Source organism: Sapajus apella, unplaced genomic scaffold (assembly GCF_009761245.1).
Source record: "Sapajus apella isolate SASKATOON/1434 unplaced genomic scaffold, GSC_monkey_1.0 scaffold29, whole genome shotgun sequence".
NCBI classification, from domain to species: domain Eukaryota; kingdom Metazoa; phylum Chordata; class Mammalia; order Primates; family Cebidae; genus Sapajus; species Sapajus apella.
In genome coordinates, this window is record NW_022436969.1 from 4,723,507 (window position 1) to 4,739,529 (window position 16,023).

The 16,023-nt window shown below is 38.6% G+C and overlaps 1 protein-coding gene across 1 annotated transcript in view; it reads left to right on the plus strand.

The window, feature by feature from the left end:
- The window catches only part of CHST9 (carbohydrate sulfotransferase 9), a 292,367-nt gene extending 278,102 nt beyond the window's left edge, over positions 1-14,265 (plus strand). Inside the window, exon 6 of the mRNA XM_032293135.1 lies at positions 11,507-14,265. Within this exon, the coding sequence (XP_032149026.1) occupies positions 11,507-12,598 (1,092 nt within the window). The 3' untranslated portion in view covers positions 12,599-14,265. The remainder of the gene's footprint in view (positions 1-11,506) is intronic.
- Positions 14,266-16,023: the final 1,758 nt, after the last annotated feature.

Genomic DNA, 16,023 nt, shown 5'->3' on the forward strand with positions numbered 1-16,023 from the left:
CCCCTCATTGGTTGCCCACTGACCTATGGATACTATTAATTGAATTAGCATCTACTTCTGTCACCGCTTATGCACACAGGGCCTGTTCCCATGGTCATTTTAATCTGAAGTCGGGAAAGCAGCATTATAGATGATAGGCCCAGTATATCAGAGAAGAAAGGCACAGAGACAGGATGCGTTCACATTTTAGAGGAACTGGCAGACACTATATGGCAGGTACTGTACTAGCTACTTTATACCTGCATTTATCTAGTTAATTCTCAAAAAGACTCATCTTTTCCCAGTATCACAGTTTGAGAATCAGAGGGCTGAGATTTTAGTATGGTTCTTGGTTAAGGGTCCAAAGAGGCCTCCTGCCCAAAGGTAGTATTGCCTTCTCTGAGCAAGAGAGTTCCCACAAATCTGTATAGTCTTAGCTCAACAGGATTAGGGTTCCATCTAGCTGTAGGGTGTTCCTTTTCTCAGCCTTGTTTCTGTGCATACACACAAACATCCACCATCGACACTTCCAAAGGAAGAATACAGGAATATAGGAAGACAGAATTGGGATCTCTTACTATGGTAAGACAGAGTGTTTGGGGTCCTGGATCCCAGCAAATGCCATCACTTACATTTCAACATTTCCAAAATAGTTCTTGGAATTCTCACTTTAAAAATGAGAAGACAGACTCAAGAATGTTAATGGACTCTCTGTAAGAGGTCAGTTGTGTCTTCCCATACTTCTTCATGCCTTAACATTCTCTTGCACTCTAGCCAGACTTCTAGCCAACTACCCACACCTGTGACTCTGCCTGAGCGAGTCTACCCTGCTTGCCTGTAGAGCAGATTAGAATTACCAGATCTCTCCCCGCAGAAACTTTCAACCACAGCTGATAGGATTGTGTGGAATAACTCCAGGGAGACATGTTCTACATTTGCTCCGAGGGCTTCTCAGTAGAATTCAGCTCCTGTTCCCACTGTGCTTACTTGCTTGATAATTCACCTGTAGTCTGTGCTTTTCCCTCCTCAGTTCTCTACTCTCCTGCCTGCGTTTCCTGGAATCAACGCTAAATTAATAACTTGCTCTCAACCCCTTGACTCAAGGTCTCATTCTAGGGAGCCACAAATGATGACAGTGTCCTAAAATCGCCCGACTAATAGGTGGAGGACCTGGGTGATGTGACCCAACAGCTGATGTTCTTCATACTGTGAAGGTCTACCCAGCTCCCATGCTCCTGACCTCACAACAACTTGCTTCTCTCTTGCACTTCCAGTCTCCATCCCAGGGGAGCACCCCAACTCCTGTCTCCACGGATGACCCATACTCTGGGCCCCTGGTGTACCCTAACCAATCCCCTATTCCATTGCCACCTTATGGACTCATTGCCCTTGCCTGTGAAAATATTTTTCTTGCCAATCCATGCTCATCTCACACACAAACACACACACACACACACACACACACACACACACACACACACACAGAAAACTTGCTATTTTGGAATTACAACCCAGAGCAGCTGGTTCCTACCTTTCCACCACATTCCGGAGAACAAGAGCAAAAACTCTGTAGCAACTGTATTCTTTAGAACAAGGTGTCAGAGTCAGGGTGCACCCCTCCATTGCTCCTCCATAACCTTCTTGGATACACACATTATCGTTGGCATTAACCTGAAATGCAAAGGGAGGGGAGGCTGGCTGACCAATACTAATTTCAGAAAGCTAAATACATGGAAATATTAAAGAGCCATATCCCAAATCTATTAGATACCTAAAACTCCAATGAAATGTTTAAATCCTAATAGTCAAAACACCAACTTATTCTACTTCTTTCATGCCAAATATAATTGATCGTATTTTGCTATTCCCATCCACATTTGATATGCACAGACACAAATGTAAGAAATAAAATAGTGAGGGTCAAACATTTTGAATGCATTTCATTTATCAAGTTGCAGTTCCTCATGATGTCATGTTCTGAGTTTCTTTAAAAAACAAGATATTCTGCTAACTAGTGTTTACTGGGTTAGAATTAGAGAGCTGGAAGACATTCCTGACTCCTCCATTCATTTTACAGAGTGACATTGGACAAGTTATTACACAAGTCTATCTTTATGTATTTATCTGTACATTTGAAAACAAAAGAATAATCTTATTTTTCCTATAAAACTTGGAAAGAAAATAGAATGATAAATCTATAAAAGCATATTGAACCCCTTAGGGAGAAGCCTTATCTACTTATATACATTAAGGTTATGTCTGCTTTCAGCTTCTGATGGTCTTGTCAAACCAGAGCACTATTTCCAATAGAAACTTCTCCTTGACATTCACATTGTGTTACGTCCTCAGTCCTCATATTTTAATCTTGTTTGGCTTCAAGTGGAAAAAAAATAGGAATTAAATCCAAAAATTGACGGAATTGGCAAATAAAATCATAGTTTCAATCCTTGGATCCAAGATGACCAAAGAAATTAGCTTGTTGGATCAACTTTAATAGCCTCACAACAGAAACAACCATTTTGTGTTTTTAGCAGTTTAAATGTTTTAAAGCTCATAGCTTGGAGAAGACTGTATTCAGTAGTTTCTCTCTTTACCCACTATCCTCAAGTGTTCACTGTTCTTTCCTGTTACCCATCACTGTGATTTTTTTTCTTCTGTTTTCTTTCTTTGCCTTTATGTCCACTTAATTTTATCTTTTCTGTTTCCCATTTCCATCTCTCAATTGTCTTCATCCTTCTCTTTTTTCCCCCACTGGATTTTATTGCCATTGAACACTTAAATTTGCTGCATGTTATGAGACAGAAGGAAGAGGAGAAAGAAATGAAAAAAGCAGAGTAGAAAACAAATACTTAACTAAAAACTGCTTATCATATGGAAATTGCTCAATAAATATTCAGTGGCTAAATCAATAAAAATATCTAATATTTACATTAAGTAACCTCTACATGCATTTCCTATAATCCAACTTCCCTACAAGGTAGAAGCTGTTACTGTCTTCATTTTCCAGATAAGGAAACTGAAGCTTAGAAAAACAAAATAGGATAACCAAGGTTACCCAGAGAGAAAATGACAGAAGAAGACTTATAACCAGTTCTGTCTGACTCAAAAATCCATGCTTTTAACTACCATACTCTTTTGTGACAGGCATATGCCTGGTGCTTTCCTGACATCAGTTAATTTAATGGGCATTAAACAAGGAATAGGTTACTTGATATATGATGCAGCTGAAAAAAGCCAGAATTGACTAAGACAGAGATTTGAGACACCAGCTCTAGCAATAACTGTGTTAACTTGGCACGTTATTTAAATTCTCTGAACCCAGGTCCTTCATCTGTAAAATAAGCTTATCTGTATCTCCTCTTCTGTTTGATGCAGTGATTAATCCAGCTTGCTCCATGCCCTAGCCTGTTAACTAGGCAAACAAAATGGAGAATAATATTCAAGAGAGAGGAAATAAGTCACAGAGACAGGAAACAGAAATGATTCTGTCTGGCTCACAATTGCTCCCAGATACCCTCCCTCACCTGTGAGCCAGGATTCGTCTTTCATGCTTTCCTGCACCAACTTCTTTCTCCATCTCATTACCTCACATAAGTACAATAATTCCTGGTTTTCTTATTTGTATCTCCCTACTCCACCCTGACTCCAAAGATGCCCCATAAGATCAGGGACCAAGTCTGTCTTCCTGGTTATACTGCCAACACACAGCCCAGTGCCTGGTGCACAGTTCATGCTCAGAAAACACATGTTTAATGAATAACTGAAGGTGGAGGGGTAGAGGGTGAGGATGGAGAAGGACATGGGGCAGATGGCACTGGTTATTAGGACTCCATACTCACACTCTTCCCAATTGTCCTCAGGGTCTGTTGGAAATGCAGTCAGTCTTCACCCCTCTCATAACTATGCCATCAGCTTCTGAAGGCCTTGAATCAAGATTTAAGAGGAGTAGCTGTGGCACAGAGGGACCAGGGAGAGACACACTGACCTGTGTTCCCAGAACAGACTGACTTTTGAGCACCCAACCCTCTCCCATCATTTATCTTATCAATGACTAGAGACAATTAGGTCTCCTTGACGGTGTGAAGAAATATAACTGCACTTCTCTCTAGATTTAATGTAAATCACAAAAGATACATTATTAAAAGGAATATTATAAATTACTCCCTGGGCAGTACCTTCAAGGCCCATGAATCCAGGTGCACCTCCACCAGTCAACAACTCCTGAATCTACTCCCAGCTTTTCAGTCCTGCCATCTACCTCCAGCTCTCTAAGGTACCTTAAATTGAAGAGGTATGAAATTGAAGATAGTGAATGCCCATACCCACCCCAGGGCCCCTATAAAAACTGTTACTTCTATTTCTTCTCTCAGAGAAGAAATGGGGAGCCATTCTTTACACTTCTGTCATCCTTATGCTTTGAATCTGAGCAGTTTCCTAAGTTTGTCTCAACTCCCTTTTTCTTCTTTCTTATCCCATTGTCTCTCCTAATGATTCCTGATGGACAGTTACAATCATCTTCTAGATGATCCCTCTGCCCCCAGGCACACCTCCCCACTCCCACCAGAATGTTTACATCATGAATCTTGTCACGACCTTATTGAAAAATCCCCATCATATATGTGGTAAAGTCTGTTTATATCAGCCCAGGCCATTCTGGAATGATGCCCAACCCCACCTGCTTCTCCCTGTCATCTGAGTCTGGCACCTAGCGGACTCTCAATGTCAGGATGTATAGGCCTTCCCATCCCAGGCCTGTCCACCTGGAAGCTTCCCAGTCATCCTTCCAGATTCATCTAGGGCATCACCTCCCTTGTGAAATTTACCACCAAAAATTTCTCCAGAAAAATTAAGCACTTCTTGTTTTCCAAATATCTGATACATCCTTTTATTATATAATTATCATTTTTTTAATAAACTACTTATTTTCATCAGATCAATTAAACTTTGGCTTCCTTAGGGGGCTACAAATTTTATCTCATCCTTATTTATATAATGCTTAGAACAACAAACAGTAGTAGTGCAATGTATGTGCATGGGATGAATGAATAATCAAAGTCTCAAATTATATAGGGTTCATAGGATCCACAATAGCATATAGGGTCTTGCCAGTGTACAACACTTATCAACAGTATAAAACCAATGTGAATTTGTTGTCTGAATAAGGAGCAGCACAAGAATGACATTGTTTCTTTGCTTCAGTCAAATTCAAACATATGTTGTTAATGCAAGATAGTGTTCTTGATGCTAGTGGGAGTTATAGACATTTATAAGACTATACACTGACATTTAATGAAATTAAAATAAAGAGATCATCACCCAAACAATTAACCCTAACAACTACTTAGAATAAAATAAAAATCACTGAACAGAGGACTTAACATTCAAACTGGACCAGTCCTTTCTTCATATCCTGGACCCCCATTTCTGGTCCCCTAGCTTCCAATAGCATGTTGCTGGAGCCTTTGCCACTATGGTAATAGATTAATTAATTGTGCAATTATTTGCTTAATATGCTTTTCCCTATGAGAATACCAACTCCATCTGAATAAGGACCGCACTTGTCTTAGAAATCCCACCATCTCTGGCATCCAGCACAGCACCCGATGTATAAGAGGTGCTCAACAACTTTGACAGGGAGAAAGGAAGGATAATTCACATCAATATTGAGGATCAGAGAATTCACAGAGGACATATGCTGGATACAGAAACCCTTAAAAATGAAAAGAATTGGCCAGGCTTGGTGGGAGAAAGGAAGGGTAATTCACATCAATATTGAGGATCAGAGAAGAATTCACAGAGGAGATATGCTGGATACAGAAACCCTTAAAAATGAAAAGAATTGGCCAGGCTTGGTGGCTCATGCCTGTAATTTCAGCACTTGGGGAGGCCTAGGTGGGCACATCACCTGAGGTCAGTAGTTTGAGACAAGCCTGGCCAACATGGTGAAAAACCCGTCTCTACTCAAAATATAAAAATTAGCTGGGTGTAGTGACATGTGCCTATAATCCCAGCTAGCCAGGAGGCTGAGGCAGGAGAATCGCTAGAACCCAGGAGGCAGAAGCTGCAGTAAGCCAAGATTGCACCACTGCACTCCAGTCTAGGCAACAGAGCAAGATTCCACCTCAAAAATAAATAAATAAATAAATAAATAAATAAGAATTAGGCCCTCAGATTAATTGCAGACTTAATGAACATTCCACGCATTTTTTCCATTCAACTTTTTTAGATACTCATTGTTTAAAATCTGTAGTTACATGTCTTTCAGCTAACCCTTCAATATCTACTCTTTAAAGGTATTTATGGAAAACTATAGCTTTCCACCCTAGCTTATAATTTAGCTGCAGTTAAAAGAGTTTTTCCAATGAAACAATCAAATAACCATGGAAGCTGGAATAAAAATACTTTCCTCACAGAGGCACAGACTAAGTGCTACAGTCATTTTAAAGGGAGAAGAGTCACTCACTGGAGACCTGGATGGTTTTCATTGAGAAAGTAGGATTTTTACATCAAACTAGATGATTCTGAAAGTCCCAAGAAGAGAGAGACCATGAGTGGGGGCTGCCGAGAGCTCAGATAAAAGCAAGTGGGGGACAGGGCATGTGTTAAGAGAGAAGCAAAACAACAAACGAAGAAGAAGAGGCCCAGCAGCACCGGGCCGCAAATGCCCGCAAAAGAATGGGGACTTTCACTGATACTAGAGGATCCAGTCCAAAATGTTAAGAAATAAAAACCCAAATGTTTGGGGAAGACTAATTTAGTAAAAATTGCAGGGAGACTAATTAGGAGGATAATGAATATCCAATTAAGAGGGAGGTAATAAATTTAGGAAGACACAGAAAAAGAAGCATTATGAGATGTAAAATAGCCAATTTGCTTTCCCATTGTTAAAGCATCTCTCAGATTTTGTGAGTGGGTGACAGGAAAGTAATAGGACCTTTTCAGAAATGGAAAAGAACACAGGAGGAGCCACTCTTGAAGGCAGCAGGATAATTTTAGCTTCATTATACATGTTTGCCTTAGGGACAATCAGAATAAAGTGTCCCAGGGAAAATAGAGATGTAAGATTTTACTGTCTTATTATTGTTGTTATCAACATGACAATGATGATGGGAATTTGTTGGTATAAGCTTTAAATCTGAAATGTCATTAGCTTTGATTTTAGTAATCCAACCCCCTTAGTCTTAGAGTCTTTGCTGTGATTGGAAGGAAATGGAGTTGGGTGGGGGTTGGGGGGATGTCATCAAACCCTAATAACAGATTTTATAAGGTGAATGACGTTGAGTGAGGGGTTCTGGGACAAGATCTGGTGGCCGCACTTGGGGGGCGCTGGTGCCATAACTTTAGAGAATTAACCCTTTTCCCATTTCCCAATTTGGTTAGACTAGAGGAAACTTACTAGCACTCAATAAACTAGCAGGAGACTAATTGATAATGAGTAGTGAGCCTTTTCCTCCTGCACTTATCTCCCCAGCTAAACTAGTCATTAGAAAGTTACTTAGGGATCAAAGACTTCCAGCAAAGAAAAATTGATAAACAAGAAGGACACTGCATCTAGTCTACATGACAGCTCATGTGACATTCCTACTCTACATCCAAATTATTTCTCTTCTTACTAAAATATTCAAGTCCACTACATTTGAGGTCTTTCTTCCCTGAATAGGATGAAAGAAACTTTTCAGGGCTTATGCCTTATTTTTATACTTTCTTTTCTTATATTCTAGTCCAGTAGTCCTCAAATGCTATGACTGCCACAGGTGTACCTGGGGATCTTGTTGAAATTAGAGTCAGGGTCCTTACACTTGCAAATTCTGATTCAGGGTGTCTGTAGTAACGCCTGGGAATCCAGATTGCTGGCAAGTCCTCAATTGTTTTGGAGACAGCATTGAGTGACTTGGAACCGATCTGATTTGGCAGATAGGCTAGACTTGAAGCTTCCACATCTACTTTACTGCAAGCAGTTTCCCATGTGCCTATTTTATTTGTTTTCTCGTTGGCCAAAGATATTTAAACACAGATTCTCATCACCTTAACAAGAATTGGTCAATTGTTTATCCAAGTTTAACTTGACCTTTTGATCAATGTTAATTTTCTTCAACAAGGTCATAAAGCAATTGTTTAGAAGACCACTATTAAATTATAAGCACATTTGCTTATTCAATAATTATTTATTGTTCATCTTCTATGTGCCAGGCACTGTGCTTGGTACTATAGACAGCTAGAAAGATAAGACCTCTCTGCAGTTATATTCTAGTGCAATGGAAGTGGAGTGGGGTGAAAAAAGACAACAGAGAAGTAAATAAATAAAATCATTTCTCACTCTGATTAGTGCTATGAGAAAAATAAGGAGGGTGCTGGAGGAAATATTTTGGAAGGGGGGAAATAACTTAGACAGGGTGGATAGGTAAAGCCTCTCTACAGAGGTGACTTTCCAACTGAGAGCTGGCAAATGAAGAGCCAGTCATGCTGGATGTTAAGACCTGGGTAACAGTGAAAAGTGGTCAAAGAATTGCAAAGCAGGAAACAACCCTGAGCTGGAAAGTTAGACAAGGGTGATCAGAGAGATGGTGGGAATGGTACAGGCTCTGGTGATGACCAAGGCTGATGTGAAATGGAGAGCTTCTCTGATAAAAAACAAGATGGTCAAGGAACTGAGAGTTGATTGGATATCAAAGTCACTAAATGTAATGAAGGAGCTGAGTTAGAAGCTGGAGTGTGTAAAGTGAACAAATCAGTGGTAAAGGCAGATGACAACAACAGGAGGGGGAAAGGGAGACTTAAGGAGGACACACTGATTTCACAGAAGCAGGAGACTGCTGGGTGTTGTCCTAGAAGCAGCCATGGGCTGCAGGGAAATCACTCCCTAGCTTCTGGCTGGTGAGACAAGTAATTCAAGGATATGAAGTTTCATCTACTTGAGAAAGTGCAAGAGACACAGAGTGCTGGGAGTCAGCCAGGTTTCATTTAAAGAGAGTCTTGGGAAACAAACATTCCAGAAATCCCTGGAGATTAAAGGGGAATTTGATGGCCACTAAGCAGAAGGTCCAGAGGCCACAGGAAAAGTGGATTTTGTTTTTGTTTCTGATTTGACAATCAGGAGCGGAGAAGAGAACTGGTGAGGGCATATGCAAATTACCATCTGAATAATAATGAACACGTGGGGAACCTTGGAATTTAACAGGTCCCTGGAATTAAAGTACTATAACTATTACTACTACTGCTAAAACAACAATTAGAGTAGTTATTATTTATAGTGGTAACAGCAGAAGAAGTAATGGTAGAAATATTATGGCAGTTTTATATTTGGCCTCTGTTAAGTACTTTCCATGCATGCGTACCCATAGCCCTATGATCTTTCAAACCACAGTCAAATTTTATATTTTCAGCCACAACTTTATGTACTACAAATCACTGATCAGAGTAAAGAAGGATATAGGCCTTTGAAGTCATCCTGGCAGTCTCTGGAGAAGATAGCAGACAAATGGTTTTAGAGTTAAAACTCCAAACAGATGGTCCAATGGTATGGAAGATTTGGGGTGGCTGTTTCAGGGGGTGATACGGTTTAGCTGTCTTCCAACCCAAATCTGATTTTGAATTGTAGCTCCCATAATCCCCATGTGTCATGGGAGGGACCAGGTGGGAAGTAACTGAACCATGGTTGTGAGTTTTTCCCATGCTGTTCTCATGATAGTGAATAAGTCTCATGAGATTTGATGGTTTTATAAAGGGCAGTTCCCCTGTACATGCTCTTTCTTGCCTGCCACCATATAAGACCTGCCTTTGCTTCTTCTCTACCTTCTGCCATGATTGTGATGCCTCCCCAGCCATGTGGAACTGTAAGTTCATTAAACCTCTTTTTCTTTATAAATTACCCAGTCTTGGGTATGTCTTTATTAGCAGCATGAGAACAGACTAATACACGGGCCTATACAAGTTGGCATCTGTTGTTCAGGGGGTTATTCACACAGTCCTCTTGCACTAGATAAAAGCAGCCCCCTTCAAGCTCAGCTGGTGGAACAACCATGGTGTCTGGAGGTGGCTCCATCAACAGTGCTTCATTCCTCTGCTCTATTACTTAATTTGCTAGAAAATTACTAATTATCCTTGAAGACCTAATTCCATTCATTCATTCACTTGTTCATTCCACAAAAATTTGAGAGCAATTATTATAGACTATAGACCATTTTAGAGGATACAATGGTTAAAAATTGTGTGTGTGTGTACACAAATATATAGTGTGTGTGTGTATATATATATATACACATATATATATGTATATATGCAATCATGTGTATCATATACATATATATTTGCAATCATGTTAATATTCCCTCAGACACTTTCCCCAACACTCCCTCCACCTCTAGGCTGATGACACCATGTATTATGCCCACAGAACAGCATTTATTCATTTACTTTTCCAATAACATGCTGACAATCCTGTATGTATATCTCCAGTCCAGTCATCTCCACACTATCCTTTTCAAGTCTAAGTGAGATCATGTTACTTTTCTGCCCAGAGCCCTACAAAGGTTCCCTAGTTTACCTAAAGTAAAAGCCAAAGTTCTTAAAACTCTCATCCCTCCCAGAGGATGCCGCCTTGTAAATCCCATTTTCCATGTCTTCTTTTACTGTGAGAGTTGTAGGAAGGATGAGGTAAGATGAATAGTACGTGTTAAATGGACTCATTCATCCTGCTGGCAAGATAGCTCTATTTTTATTCTACCTTGATACATAAAATTGTATCAACATAAATTTATTCTACCTTGATACATAAAATTGTATCAACATAAAATTGCATCAAGGTAGAATAAAAATAGAGTTATCTTGTCAGCAGGACATCAAGTAGACTTTTCTGGATTCCTTAGTCATTCTTTACTTGAGACAGAGGGAATGTTTCATATGTGAATAAGCTTGTATACTATAATCATAAAATCATAATAAATTCTTAAATTATTGTAATAAATACATTTAGAAAAATAAAGCATTTTCTCAGAAAAAAAAATATGACTTTTTGCAGGCACTTAGAAAACTGAAGTAGTCATCAGGATTTATAATTAGCCTTGCCACAATTTTAAGTTGTAATGTATGATTTTGAACTATTCTGTGCATTACAGAGTACCCCCTAAAAACAACAAAAGTTTCCAACCCGAAACAGCTCCATTTTATATCTACATTCAGGTGCACTAACTAAAACAGTACTTGAAGATGACGTATTTATTAATATCTCAAGAGTCATAGATGCTCAGAATGTTTTAGTTACATTCTATTGCATTACAGGCAAAGCCAGGACGAAAGTCCAGGGCCCTTTCCTTTCTATCCTATAGATACCATTTCTCATTGCTACATTTTCTTTGAAGAAGCTCACTACAAAATGTGTATTCAGCCTGCCTTGCTAAATTGTTCTGGCAGCTTATATGAAATATGCTTTCCTCAACAGTATTTTAAAACAAATATGCTAAATTCCTTATCTAGTATACCCACACTTGTGAATTGTGCTTTCAACATTTCTCCTTCTTTATTTTAACAGAACCCCAAGTTTCAAATGCCTAAGGATATAAGAGAAAAAAGGGAAAATCTTCTACTCAATTATGAGAGATCTACTAGGGTCTTAACAAAGACCAGTCATTCACAAGAAAGGGATCAAGCTTTAAGTAACACCACAGGGTCACCAACAGAAAAGTGGATTGAAGAACATCAAGGAGCTAAGACTCTTTTCAACAAGTTCAGCAAAATGATTTGGCCAGTGGACATTCACCCTTTAAACAAAAGTTTAGTCAAAGATAATAAATGGAAGAAAACTGATGAAACCCAAGAGAAACGAAGGTCTTTCCTTCAGGAGTTTTGCAAGAAATACGGTGGGGTGAGTCATCATCAGTCACATCTTTTTAATACGGTGTCCAGAATCTATGTAGAAGATAAACACAAAATCTTATATTGTGAGGTTCCGAAGGCTGGCTGTTCCAATTGGAAAAGAATTCTGATGGTACTAAATGGATTGGCTTCCTCTGCATACAACATCTCCCATGATGCTGTCCACTATGGGAAGCATTTGAAGAAGCTAGATAGCTTTGACTTAAAAGGGATATATACCCGCTTAAATACTTACACCAAAGCTGTGTTTGTTCGTGATCCCATGGAAAGATTAGTATCAGCTTTTAGGGACAAATTTGAACATCCCAATAGTTATTACCATCCAGTATTCGGAAGGGCAATTATCAAGAAATATCGACCAAATGCCTGTGAGGAAGCATTAATTAACGGATCTGGAGTCAAGTTCAAAGAGTTTATCCACTATTTGCTGGATTCCCACCGTCCAGTAGGAATGGACATTCACTGGGAAAAGGTCAGCAAACTCTGCTATCCATGTTTGATCAACTATGATTTTGTAGGGAAATTTGAAACTTTGGAAGAAGATGCCAATTACTTTTTACAGATGATTGGTGCTCCAAAAGAGCTGAAATTTCCCAACTTTAAGGACAGGCACTCTTCCGATGAAAGAACCAATGCTCAAGTCGTGAGACAGTATTTAAAGGATCTGACTAGAACTGAGAGACAATTAATCTATGACTTTTATTACTTGGACTATTTAATGTTTAATTATACAACTCCATTTTTGTAGTTTACATTCATTTTCTAAAACCCTGTATGTACTTAATGATGATGAGCTCAAATCAGCTACTATAATTTTTCTATAATTCTCTGTATGAGAGAAATTTAACTAAATGCAGTTGTCTTGATTTAATGTAGATTTTTACCAAATAGTATGACACCAATTGGCATAAAGTTATAGGAAAATCACCTACAGGAGATGTAAACAACTTGAGTTGCTCTAAAATCTTTGGAAGAGAGCTGCTTTTGCATTATGAATTATATTGTTGAAGCAATAACCTAGCCAGCTGTTGCATTAGCTAAAGCAGCCTCTTTCAATGGTAGGGAAAAAGGATCTAAAATAGCATGAGTGTATGTCTATATGCTGGAAGTTATTGTCTAAAATGCATGAATATATTTTTAGCAGTCTGTGGCATATTAATCAAACTGTTGAATAGTTTTCTGACACCCTGGAAATCTTTCTATCAACTGTAATGATAAATCCACTTTGTAGTGATATTTTGGATTTAGGCATTTTACTTTAGATTGAAAGGCATTATGTGATTTATAATAGGAGAATATAGCAGAAAAACCAGATGAGGCTGTGGCTTTTTATATTCAACAGCCAATAAAAAATGCACAACATGCTAAGATCTAAGCAACAAAAGCAACCTTCCTCTTCCAGAAGACCTTAAGGGAATTGATTCTGTTTTCTTTTGAGCCGTCACAAAGAGACAAAATGAACACAAGCACTAAAGGTCTACATTTCTGAAGCAGGCGGCTGAGAAGCTTAAGTCTCATCAGTTATAAATGTGCTCCTAATTCTGGCTTAATTGGGCAGGGGGAGAATTGTTTCAGGATGGAAGAATCATCAAAAACAAAAGTTGCCATTCTGAATACGGAGCTCAGACAATAACAGAGTTTTACAAGTATATTATTTGAATCAGAGCATCATGTGCATAGCTTTATATGTGGAATCCACCCTAAGAATAGCTTTTGTTTTTCAGTTTAATTATTCAGCTTGGGAATGACTTTTTAAAAACTAATATACCACTTCAAAGATAGGCTATGTTCTAGAGAATAAACATAACAAGAGCCCCTAGAAATGTTTTTAATAGGCTTATGCATAAGAAAATTAAGGTATTTTCTTTTTAAGTTTACATATTCTGTAGTAACAAAATCAAATACCATTGCATTCAAATATTAAATTAAAGTCCTTGGAAAAATAGGTCCATGTGTCACCCTTATGAATAGTTGAAATGCATTTTGGAATTTTTTTCCAAGGAATCCTAAATTAAATCCCTTGGAAAAAGGGGATCATTTTTGCATGAGAAACATTTGGATGGGAAACTTACTTTAATTGGTCAACTATTGCCCTGAGTTGAGAAAATCACAAGTCTTTCAAACCCTGCTTAACTGCTTTTCCTGAACATGTTCCCCTTCCTAAGCTATCATTTTTTCTTATCAGTAAATATTCAGTAATGGCTTTCAAAGAAGAGTAGGTATTAATATTTGAATGTTAATAGACCAAGATAGTTACAGTCATACTTATTTCATTTTGATTTTCTATTTCATGGCTGAGTATTCATGAATTGCTTCGCTCCTTACACACACCTGCCGTGTCCCATCTGTGTCTCCTAAGGAGTGAGTAAACTGCAATGGGCTGAGAGATCATAAGTATTAAACCTTCTAATCCAACCTTTTACTACTTTTCCATGCCATTAACTCTTGCCTCTAGACCATACACTTAAGCTGTGCTCTCAGTTTTTAAGGAGTTTTACTCTGGAGTAATCTAAATTACATAATTTAAATTTTTGCTATACCATGTAGAGTAGATTCCTAGTAACTTAGGGACATTGAAATTATCTTTTTATGGAGAGAGAAAATAGAAAATATTCCAAGAAGCCTGAAGTTTTCTTCCTCAGCCACACAAAACTTGTTTTCTATGAAATCTGCTATAAAGAATAAAGGCAATTTTCTCACAGGTATTCCTAAAACTATATAAGGAACAAACAAATAACTTTTCATAGCTTGAGAAAGAAAACAAATGGAAACAACAGTCCTACCTCTCTTCTTGGCATTTGTAGTGCATTGGGCAGGGTGGAATGCATAACTGTGTAATTGTCTGGCTTTGATGATGGAGAAGAGGGACAAGAGGAAGAAAATGATACTCAGCGTTCTCTAGGGAAAGCTGTTATGTACCTTTTGCTGTATGTGTTCCTTTCCTGACCCTTTCCAACAAGCCCATGTCACCATGGGTCATTATTTTCCTAAATGGTTCTCTGACGGCGAGTGACATCCTGTGTAGTTGCAAGTTCCAGAAGTCATGCATGTTTTTGCCAAGTAAGAACAAATTTTTATGTATCTGTTCTTCATTTTAGATGACTTATTTTCATGTTAAGGCCGAAGAAGCCAGTCATCATCCTGGATTACTTGTGAGTGTAAAAACCAACTCCATTTTTCTCTCCTGACTTACTCAGCTTTGCAGACCAGCTCACATTCACCTTTGTCATTTCTGGTTCTGCATAAACCTAGGTGGGAGAACCACTGTTCTTTTCGACCATCACAATTTCATGAATTTAATTCCTAAAGGCAAGTGTCCAAATCCAGACTCATCTTCCAGATGTCCAAAGTTCCCATTTTAACATTAGGTGCAATTATAAGTCCTCTATTTAAACCCCAAGGATCCTATTTGTTTTTATAGGCAGCAGTAACACATGGGCAGGCCCCTTCACTCTGTTATTCCCCTGTCTGGATTTACTATCAGGGTAACAAGTTGGCAACTAAATCAAAGCCACAGTTATGTGACCTGTAAACTATCTATAGATGTGTAATATCAATGTGATTGTGCCCAGAAACTGCCACAAACTTCAATGGAAATGTGTGTAACATTTTTTGGATTTTCTCAAACGTTTGGAAATTCCCATTAATCCAATGGAAGTGTAAGACCACTTGCTAAATTCTTTAACTTTAGTCTGTAAAACATTCTCTAGCAGAAAATAATATTAATATTATTACGGAATTAGTAGTTCTAATTCAAGAACTATTTGGATGTCATTTTTAATTAGAAAAAGGAAAAATGCTTTTACACTTTATTCATGAATACATTATTATTCTAATCTCCTAAAATGTATAGTGTTTACCAGGAGGAATACGTAAGAACATGCAGAGAATTTTGAATATTAGAGTGCCCTTAGAAAAGATCACTTCCTAACCAGGCGTGGTGGTTCACAACTGTAATCCCAGCACTTTGGGAAGCCAAGGCGGGCAGATCACCTGAGGTCAGGAGTTCAAGACCAGCCTGACCAACATGGAGAAACCCTATCTCTACTAAAAATACAAAATTAACCAGGCACAGTGCATGCCTGTAATCCCAGCTACTCGAGAGGCTGAAACAGGAGAATCACTTGAACCTGGCAGGCGACTGCGGTGAACTGAGATCGTGCCATTGTACTC